The 10,879-nt window shown below is 37.0% G+C and overlaps 1 protein-coding gene across 6 annotated transcripts in view; it reads right to left on the minus strand.

Annotated features, from left to right (window-relative positions):
- Positions 1-10,879, minus strand: part of RYR2 (ryanodine receptor 2) — a 777,004-nt gene that overhangs the window by 415,390 nt on the left and 350,735 nt on the right. For all 6 annotated transcript variants that reach the window (XM_082407544.1, XM_082407541.1, XM_082407542.1 and 3 more), the window contains 2 exons: positions 8,528-8,606; positions 5,101-5,213 (listed from right to left, as the gene is read on the minus strand). In XM_082407544.1, coding sequence (XP_082263670.1) covers positions 5,101-5,213; positions 8,528-8,606 — 192 coding nt within the window. The remainder of the gene's footprint in view (positions 1-5,100; positions 5,214-8,527; positions 8,607-10,879) is intronic.

Here is a 10,879-nt window from a genome sequence, read left to right on the forward strand (position 1 = left end):
CTAAGCCTAAAGGTACACAATAAATATAACCATAAAAAAAGGAAAATTTCAGTCTGTTGGAGAAAGTAAAAAAAAATGTCTTTAAGATCATATTATACCATTTAAAGTTACCTAAATCATGTCCACTCTTCTCAAGAAAATATTCTCTAGGCATAACTATTTTGGATGCTTCTATTTAATTTTGCCACTTAAGCAACAAAGGGAAATCTGAGTAAGAACCACACAGGCTTGTGATATTAAATATTCAGAATGCAGTAACAATTTCAGTTACTGACACTAAGATGGGTTATCCTTAAAGCCAGAACAGATGTTGTCAGAGGTTGAAAGCAAAGTTGGCCTTAGGCTGAAATATGTAACTGCTCTAAAATTTACACACCCACCAGGAGCACTGCAGGTGCTTTGGGGAGTGATCTGCTCTCTCCTATCACCTTGATTCTCATGTGAGTGACTCTCAAGTTCTCATGGACACACAAATCATCTGAGGATCTTGTCCAAAAAAGGCAAATTTGAATCCAGGAGGTGTGAAGGGGGGCCAACCAAGGCCACTGGTTCAAGAAGCATATTTTGAGTAACAAGACTTTATACGATAGAAGCACGAAATCTCAGGAATAGAAAAGACATTATAAATCACCTCCCAGGAGTTCTCAACCTGGACTCCACTTTGATACTTTTAGTTCCCTTTGTAATCCAGTGTATATATTTTATGCATTTTAAAAGATAATGAAACAAAGAGTCAGTAAGCTTTCTCCGACTGTCCAAAAGGTCCAAGGCACAAGAATTCCTAAGAATGTCCGAATTCAACCCTTATCTGATGCATTTATTCACTCATTTATTTCTCTCTTATTAAGTGTCAGGCACTTGGCCCTGGTGATGCAACACACTAGAAAAATGATCCTCCAGTGACAGGGAACACAAGTAAACAAGATATATCACCCCTCAGACTTCACTTTTTTATTCTGAGAAAAAAACGAGGGACACAGAATAGATGCTCTTTCCAAATGGAACAGTCTATGATTCCATCACCTGAGCCATGGAGAGAAAAAAAAAAAGCCTCAAAGTAAATAAATAAAAAATAAATTGGTTGATACGATGAAGAGCTTGAAAATATTTATGATAACTGTCTTTTTAGCTATCAATATTTTTAAGCAACTTGAGGGAGTTCAGTAACTTACTATGCAATCAGAACACCTAGCACTTATTGGAAATTCAGAGGTGGGTATGAGACAAGGAAATTTTTATGAGCCCTAGAATAGCTTTCTTTTAAGCATTTTTCATCACTTTCTAGATTGTGGGGTTCTGCTTTTCCTAATTTACTTTTAGACAGTTGCTTGGTAATGTTTTCATGGATTTAAAAAATCTGTCTGCCACTGTATAGCACAGGGAACTCTACTCAATACTCTGTAATAACTTATATGGGAAAAGAATCTAAAAAAGAGTGGATATATGTATATGTATAACTGATTCACTATGCTATACACCTGAAACTAACACAACATTGTAAAATTAACTATACTCCAATAAAAATTTTTTGAAAATCTGTCCGTTTCTATAGGTGACAGAGAAAATTATTCAAAAATCAATGTTTCAAATGAGAGCAATCCAATCCATGGGTTGAAAACTCTTGCGCATACCATGGTGATTTTTATATCTTTCTAACACAAGTAAAAATTATTTTGCGTGCTTTACCTAATTTTGTTTAGTTTGAAAGAGATTCACAGTAATACCTATTTGACCATATTTCCTCTCTTTTAAATTGTATCTTTCTCTTATATTTAAGCTGCTTTGATAAAGCCTCCTTTAAAAGAAAAAAAATGAGTCGTTCCAATGGGTCAAAGGAAGTTTTCTTCCCCTTAGATATTCCTGAAAAGAGGATTAGAATATCATTTCATATTAGAATATGAAACAGCAAGATTAGAAAAGACATCATTTGGATGAGTGGCTTACAACCTTTTCTGGAGATAAAACCCTTTATTGCTGAGAAATCATGTACAAGGTTCATCACATAAAGCAGAAAAGGGTCGAGCATCCTAGGTGGAGCCTGGGCTTCCGGAGCCCAGTACCGTCCACAGGACACCTCCGCAGAGGACAGAGTGAAAATCAATCCTTCAATCCGTTTTAATCAATTTAGCATCCCAATAGTTGTCAGCTTGATTAGAGCAGCAAACGCACAATTAGATAGTTCAACCGTAGCTTAACCAGCACTGTTCGTGAAGAAAAATTAGATCAAAGGCCAATAGACACTAACAAATGAAAAGTTACAAAGTCAATGACAGGACATGTTTATTTTTAGTAGTTAGTTTTTTTTTTTTTTTTTTTAGTACTTAGTTTTAACGGATGTGTTTTCAGCCATATTTCTTATTTATTTTAACCATATCAGCATCTTCTCAGAATACGAATCTGGCTTTCACATGATAGCCCTTTATTTAAAATCAACTGTAACTGTCTCTTCACTTCTCACTTCCCAACTTTCTCCTCTTCTGGTTAAATATCTACAGTTCTTAATAGGCACAAATCTCCCGGGTAAATAGTGATAGCAACTCACTAAGCAATTTTTATATGTGCCATTCATAGAGCTAAGAGTCTTGTCTGGATTGAGCATTCAATCCTCTTAATATCCCTGTGAACTAGGCTATTACCCCCATACTGCAGATGAAGAAACTGAGGGTTTGAAGAGGTTATATGATTGGCCCAGGCTCATGCTTAGCAGGCTCTGTACCAATAAACAAGTGTGTGTATATATATATATGACCAATTTTCAGTTATTCAGCTTCAGTACGAGGATTATTCCAGCTGCCGCTGTTTAGTCCAATGTCTTTTACTGCCTCGCTTTTTGCCCTTTCACTTCCTCCAGATCCTTCTCACTAAGTACCATGTAGGTCCTTGAATCCGTGAACATAATACTGTACATTCTCACTACTAATTACTCACAGTGGAAATGTGAGGTAATAATTAACTATCCCTACACCCATAGAAACATCCTTCAGCATCTCTAACCTAAACCCTAACACTTAGTTACTGTCTTACGATACTCTCCTACAGTTCCATGGGTTTGGTTTGTTTTTTTCCACTTTTTTTTTGAGGGTGGAAACCATGTGTAATCTGTCCTTGGTCATTCCTGTGGTTTCTACTATATGCTAGGTCTATACACATGATCACTAAACTCACTGACTTCGTCATCAAATCAAAGTGAAATTTTAACAGTCTGGTTGGCCAACTATCTGGAGCTCTATATAAAAGGTTATCAGAAAAGGAACTTAAATAAGTTGGCTAAAATGTAGCTTGAAAATTATCTGTGAATGTAATTAATCATGAGGTTTACTTATTTCCCAAAGTAACAGAAGGGGAACCTCAGGCATTACAATTACTGCCATTGTTTGTATAGTGTTCTTTAATTCAAAGCATCTTCAAAATCCATCATCTCATTGCTTCATCACAGTAACTGTGGTGCTAGGGAGAATCATCACCATTTTGCAAGTGCGGAAGCCAGAATTCAGGGAATTAAGTGACTCAGGAACTTGCTGGTAGAATTGATGCTATAAGCCCTGGCCTCAGTGAGATTCTGAATTTTCTCCTCCTTCTGTGCATAATGATACCATCCTGTCAAATAAACTCTGCTGTGTAGTGGAAAGAACAAGTGATACAGCAAAAACATGCAAAGTTATGTCCAAATCAAAATAAGATATGTGTAGAATTTATATACTAAGAAGCATGCATGAATTATTTTTATTACTGCTATTGGTTTCCAAGTAAAACTACAACTCGAAATGTCTATCTCCTGATCAAAATACATCACCTTCACATATACAGCACAGGCACACAGCAAGGGCTCAATAAATGCTTATTTGACGAGCTGACACCTTGGATTGTCCTAGAAATGTGCGTGGTGCCTGTTTCCACCTACACTGCTTAAGAGACAAGAGGAGAGAGATGCTCCAGGCCTCCCTTTGGCTCTGCACCATTAGATGCTCCATTTAATTTAATAGTTCCTGTCAGTTACACAAGGCCCTGTTTTCACCACTTCCCTGTCTTCATCATTACCTCTTCCCTCAAAGCAAGTAAAACCACACCCTTCTTCCTAGAAATGTTTCAAAATTGGAACTAATTGTGTTGGTAAGCAAAAACTGACTTGAAGCACCCCCAGACCCACCTTATTTCCACGTTCACAAAGCCCAAGGATACCACCTACTTACTTAATTCTAAATCAATTACACACAAATAATATGTTGATTTAAGGCAGTAGGAATACACTTTCTATAAACTAGCACGAGCTTAACTGCAGTGATGTTCTATTTCTGATTTTTGTTTCAATCATCATCCACTATGATGTCTGGGATATTTTTAATGTGGATATTCATGTAAAGTTTATAATACCATATTTTATATTTGTTTGCTTTCTCAACCTTAAAATAAAAAGAATATTTTCACTGACACCCTTCACACTTCCACTGATTTCAATATTCTGCAAAATTCTGCATATGATTATTCTTTAGCAAAAATATAATTTACTACAGAAGCTAAATAGATATTGGCCTCACCACAAAAGTAAAAAATACCTTCAATGATTAAGCATAAACTTCTTTCTTCAATCTGCCATTTCCAGCCCTTTCCCTCTGAAACAATGCAATGTCAGTGAGGGAATTAAACTGTTTTTTTATTTTGTTTATTTCTCCTTTCTTAGCATGGCAAGTGTTTCTCACATAATAATCTGCTTTCATAAATATCAAAATAGGTAACCACAGCCTCATTAATATAGCCTTCTCATTGGGCGCAAAATAAAGTCCATGGAATTTCAAATTCCTGATTAGACTGCATTTACATGCTGTTAATAAAATAATCCAAGAACAGGCACTATCGATGTCACGAACATACATATCAAGGGCACGAGGGACGCCTGTCTAAATAATCCTGGTAAGCCACACTTCCGCACATGTCATATCATTCTTCTACTTAGGGAGTTATGTATAATTCATCAAATAGAGATACAGGCTTGTTTCTAAGCAATTTTCCTAGATAATTTGCAATTTCAGCTTTAAAAAGATCATTCTATTGACCTGTCACTTATCGTATCACCAACTACATGATCCGACTTTGCACACTTACCAAGTACCTTTCGGAGGACACACTAACTAAGATGAGGTCATCTCCAACCCGTACTTTTTCCCCTTCTGAGCGCTGCTTGGAGGCAGGATGGATGGTCCACCAACAAGCTTCACCTGCACAATGATTGAAATGTGAAACACAAAGAAATGCCTCAGTTTCAAACTCGATGTTCTTTGCCAGTGACTCCAAAATACAAGGGGGAAATGAAGTCCTCAAAATCAGTCTTCTTAAAATGAAACTGTCCTATTCACACAAACGTCAGAAATTTGAAATAGAATGCAAATTCATCTCTTAGACCATGAAAATCAAAAGAATTAGGCCAAATTAGCTTAGAGTCTAAAACAAGAGGGTATAGGTATAACTGATTCACTTTGCTGTACAGCAGAAACTAACAGAACATTGTGAATCAACTACACCCCAATAAAAATTCGAAAGAAAGGAAAGAAAGGGGAAGAAAGAAAGAGGGAGAGAGGGAGGGAGGAAGACATACTGACATGCAAAGACTCTTCTCATAGAAACTGGCTGTGACATTAGGGGAAGTTTGGTGTCTCTTTCCCCCACTAGGAATTGCTTTAAAAGGATGTTTGTTTACGCTAAGACAAGGCCAATTTCACCAGCCACGCTGATCCAACTTCGCTCCTTCCACAATCACCTGTTGTTACACTCCTCACATTGCTCTCTCCTATTAACATCTAGTTGTTTTGCCACTTGATTTGCAAAAGGATTTGGGTTTTTGTGACACGACAGTTGCATTATAACAATTTAAAAAACCTCTACTTTTTTGGGGGGTGCTGATGCAAAATACGTACAAATATTGTCCCCTAAGTTTTACTATCCTGTGCTGTGATGGTCCTGCCACCGCAGGGGGTCTTCCAGGTCCCGGCGGAGAGGGGTAAGGGACTGAATAGCACCGTGAGTATGGGGTCAGAAGGACCAAGACAACTGATGGTTGCTAGGCACTTTATTTAGAATCTACTGAATCTTATATAGACAGAAAAGGAACTCATTATTAGACAATAATCCCATGGAATTGCTTATCGTCTCAGTTCAGTCACTACCACGGAAGTCAACAAGTTTACAACAACTATCCTTGAACATTATCTTCCCTTAACCAGGCTCACACACAGCCCCCAGCCATAGGGAACAACCAGGACTCTCAGTTCCCTGAGGTCTCCTGGCTTGAGATAGCTTTGCTAATCTCTTTTACATTCCTCAGGCCTGGGAAAAAGAGTGTATTCCAAGGTAAGGGCTTTGCTTTTTCTGAGAGACATACTGTCTCCTCCAGGAGTTACCTCCGGCTAAGACTGCATGCTTCCCACACTGTGCCTTATTTTACAATATGTTGTTATTTTAAAATGTGGTAGTTTCTATTAATCTAGGAGTAAAACAGTAGAGAATCCTACAGAATTTTCTGGGATACATTATAAAAATATCTGGGTATACATAAAATCAAATAATTTCTTCTAGAACAAGTCAAGCATAAGCCTCATGAACCATATAACCACACTTCATACTTCAGTCTCATCACCTAGGATATAAACATAAGCACACAATTCTTCAATCTGTTCACAGTTCCTTTTGCAACCTTTAAGTTCTACCGCAAAATGGGAATAGTTTTAGTGATATCTGTTATCTAATAATTATCATTCTCTGTGCCCAGCTTTATTATTTCTCCATAAAACTTAATTTTTTGCTTCTTTACTAACTGCCCAATGCCAAAATGTAAACTCCATGATAGCAAAGCATTTGTATGTTTTGTTTACTGGGGTTTCCCCAGCTCCTACTAGCATTTTGTAGGCATTCAATAACAATTCATTTTGCATAAATGAGTAAATGAATCAGCAAATAACACTTCTTAAGCATACTTAACAGGCAATATGTAATCTATGCCCTGAGCTGCTTTTCTTACACAAACCATATTCTTACTTGAATGTCATGTTGCAGAATTCCTTATCTTCATCCACTCAACTCACATTTTTAGAGTTGTAGGGAGTTTTTCATTCATTCACTCAAACATTGATAAAGCACACACTATTTGTCAATCACTGCTTTAGTAGCTGGGGATACCTCAACAAATAAGGAAGAAAAAATTATCTGCTGTGTGAGTTTCATTCTGATCAAGGCAGGCACACAACAAATGATAAATATAGCAAATAGTTCAGTAATTCAGAAGAAGTAGAGACCTATGGGGAAAAGAGAGTAGCATAAGGGTGTAGGGTGAAAGACTGCCTTGTTTGGTGGGTTTCACTATTATATAATCATCTCAACGTATGAAAACAAGTTATAGACCGTGCATGTCTTTTACTTCTTTTGAGAGAGAGAATTGAAGATTATTTTTCATGTAACTATGTGCTGAAGTAAATTAATTACAATGAGAAAACTAAAAAAACTAGCCAAAATACAGAGGAATGATGGAGCCTATAGAAAATGAAATAAACATGAGAAGAATACATTTATCTTTTTGGTGTCTGGGATTCTTGGAATTTCTTGTACAAGGTGATGTGTTGGTCCATTAAAAAGTTAATTAGGTTGGTAAACAGAACTTTATTTTTATCCATTTGTTATCAGTGAAACTTTTAGAGTATGGGAAAGTATTTTAAAAAGGAGGGCATGTGTGAGCTTGATCCCACCCATAAAAGCAACAACTTAATGAGTCGGTCTATTTCCTTCCATTCTTTTTTCTAGTTGGTCTTTTGTTTATTTTTAATTTCTATTTCCTTCCATTCTTTTTTCTAGTTGGTCTTTTATTTATTTTTAATTCCAAAATTGGGCATGCTCATTGTAAAAGATAAAGCCATCAAATTGTACAGAGGTGTATAAAGAGTAAAGTTCTCAAAGCATTGAGAATAGAAACACAAATAAAGCCTATACTTTCCTATCTGGAGTCTCCAAAAGTATAAATGTGTTAATATATGTTTTTTGTTTCAAAAATCTGTAAATACATAGATATGGAGTATGATGACCTGTGGACAGGCAAATGAAGGAGGCTTTCATTTTCTACTTTTTTGTTTGAATGTTGACATTGACAATGTAACATGTGTACACTTAAAAATATTTTAAGATGAAAGCTGAAAGGTAGAAAAGATGTGCATTAATACTACTTTACAAACTAATCAGAGCACAGTAATACAGTTAACAATCAGCAGAGCATGTCAGAAGTACTGTTTTCCTACCCAACTCCAACAAAAGAATAAGGTTTGAAGTCTAGTTTGCACATCAAGCTAATTATGTGGGGATGACCCACCAGTAGAAACAATGTACATTTCCTCCTTCTATTAAAACCTTTCCTAGTCAGTCATTTGTTTTCTTCCTGAATCCGTCCCTAAGAATATTCAACCAGCGTATCTTCCATCGTGTCTCAATACGTCTCCCAATCCAAGCCCTGCCACGATCTGAGTGTGGCTTCATCACGGACCAAGGTGCTCACCTGTTGTGTCCTCTTGCAAGCCAACATCAAAGGCCAGTTTATCAGTTGAAGACCGAGAGGTGGAGAGGCAGCACAGATACTAAAAGACACAGAATCAGTAGCTGTCACTCAACATTTATTGTCCATTCCAAGTATAGTTCTGAGCACGTACACAGCCTAAATGAGGAACAATGCTGTAGAGGAAATGTGGTTTTTTCCCCCCTCACAAAAAGACTAAAGAAATATGTCCTGTCGGTAAAAGAAGACAAGTAATTGGGGATATGTCTGTACATCTCTCACTTCATCTGATATTCACGATCATAAGCAAAAGGACAACCTCATCTGTCAGTTGGAAATCCTTCTCCCAAGCAGAAATTTGAACACTATTCACTTTTATCTTCTAGTTTTGTTTTCATTTAAAAAATTTTAACTCTCTGAAATTTATCCAGAATTGAATTTCAAACGGGGTGTGTGTGCAGCCTGTCGCTTCACTGCAGTGAGGGTTTGTCACATGTATACCAATGTGTGTTTCCCTAGGAGGAATGGAACTCTCCCAACACCACCATCTCCTGATTTTCTTTCTCGCCCTCTTAAGTTTTCCTAACTATATATTCTTGGACATAAAGTTTAGGATAATTTTTCAGGGCAACTCCTCTATCCCCACCCCAACCTCAAAATCCTCATTAAGTGTTGCCAAGAATGAGAACACAAAGATGAATGTGATATGAGCTCAAGATACACTGCCATCTACACCAACCAAGCGCAGTGCCGGAAAGAACAGGAGCCCTGCAAACAGGACTCAGGGACAATGCTGGGGACTGAGCAAGCACAGACGTCCCAGAATCATGGAACAAGTAATGAGAAGCCTAGAAAACCCCTATGATGGAATAGGGTTCACCCAGCTCAGGGGATGTCTGTGAGCATAAGGAGGCAGGTGATGCACGGATTGGGGACAGATGTGCTGGCACGTTAGATGGAATTCGGCGCCATGAGGATGTAAAAAGCAACTGACCTGGAGCCTCTGTCTCTTGACTGCAAACCAGTGACTTCCAAAGTTGTAGAAACAAGGCTTCAAGGGTCCCCAAACATTCTCCTAGCTAGTCAGGAGTATGAGTCTGACCTCAAGACACGCAGCCCATGGTGGTCCCTGAGGGTTACAGACCTTAGATCTAAGCATACTAAATATCTGCCTTTATTTGAGAAAAAGTAATAGTGTTATTTATTATACTGATTTCCCAGGTAAAAACTTAGTGATCTCTATTAAAGTCTTCTGTAATATTTCTCAATAATATTACAGTACCAGGCACTGCAACTGTTAGCGTACATTCTCTCCTCTTCTAACGTTCACAGCAACTGTGAGGCACACACTGTAATTATTTCACTAAATGTTAATTAAATTCTGTAAGGGTAAAGACTTGGTCTTATTTACTACTATATCTAGCACCCAGAAAAGTATCTAGCACACAGGAGGTGCTACATAATATTTACTGACTGAATGGATAAAATTCTCAGATGCAATTACAGGCTTAAAGAAGTTCAAGAAGTTCGGCAAGGTACCCAAGGCCGTACAGCATACAGGAAAGTGAGCCTGAACCCACATCTACCAACCAAGTTCAGCCTCTTACCCATCTACTATGTATCGAGGGTACTTTTCTGAAAACTGACTCTCATATTTATTATTTTAAGTGTTTTGATTGCTATTGAAAGTGGAATTCCTTCCATGAAGTTCTAATGTGTGAGTGCTATATGCAAAAAGGTTGTTTTTATGTATTTGTCTTCTATCCAGCCACTTAAAATGTTCTCCTTTATTTCCTATCTTACTAAGTCAGCCAAGATTTCCAGAACAATGTCAGACAGCATATTCTTGGGAGTTTCTTTTCTTTTAGTTTTGTCAAGAATGGATTCAGTGTTTGACAATTAAGTATGAGGTCACTGATTTGACATAAATATTTTCTTTATCATTGAGAAAATAATCATCAATGCTAAGTTTTTATGAGGAATTGGTATTTTTATTAAAAACCTGTTTCAGCACCTGTTAAGATGATCACAGTTTTTCTCATTTGACCTACTAATGTGATGTAGCACATTAACATAAATGATATTAAGTCATAATGAAAATCACATCTATACTTTTCCTCTACTTCTCTTCCTATAATTTTCAATTCCATTAACCAGATTTTTCACATCAATATTCATGATGATATTGAGGCTATACTTAAGTTTTTGCTCAGGAACAGTTTACACATTTTGGGAATTATCTCCTTCTTAAAAGAAATGATTATTTTATACTTCCAGGTATTGGACTATCATGGAGTCACTAAAATAAACTTGATGAAAAATTTAAATAACATGGGTAATACTTATACTGTGATA

Source organism: Balaenoptera borealis, assembly GCF_965194805.1.
Source record: "Balaenoptera borealis genome assembly, chromosome: 10".
In the NCBI taxonomy this organism is placed as follows: domain Eukaryota; kingdom Metazoa; phylum Chordata; class Mammalia; order Artiodactyla; family Balaenopteridae; genus Balaenoptera; species Balaenoptera borealis.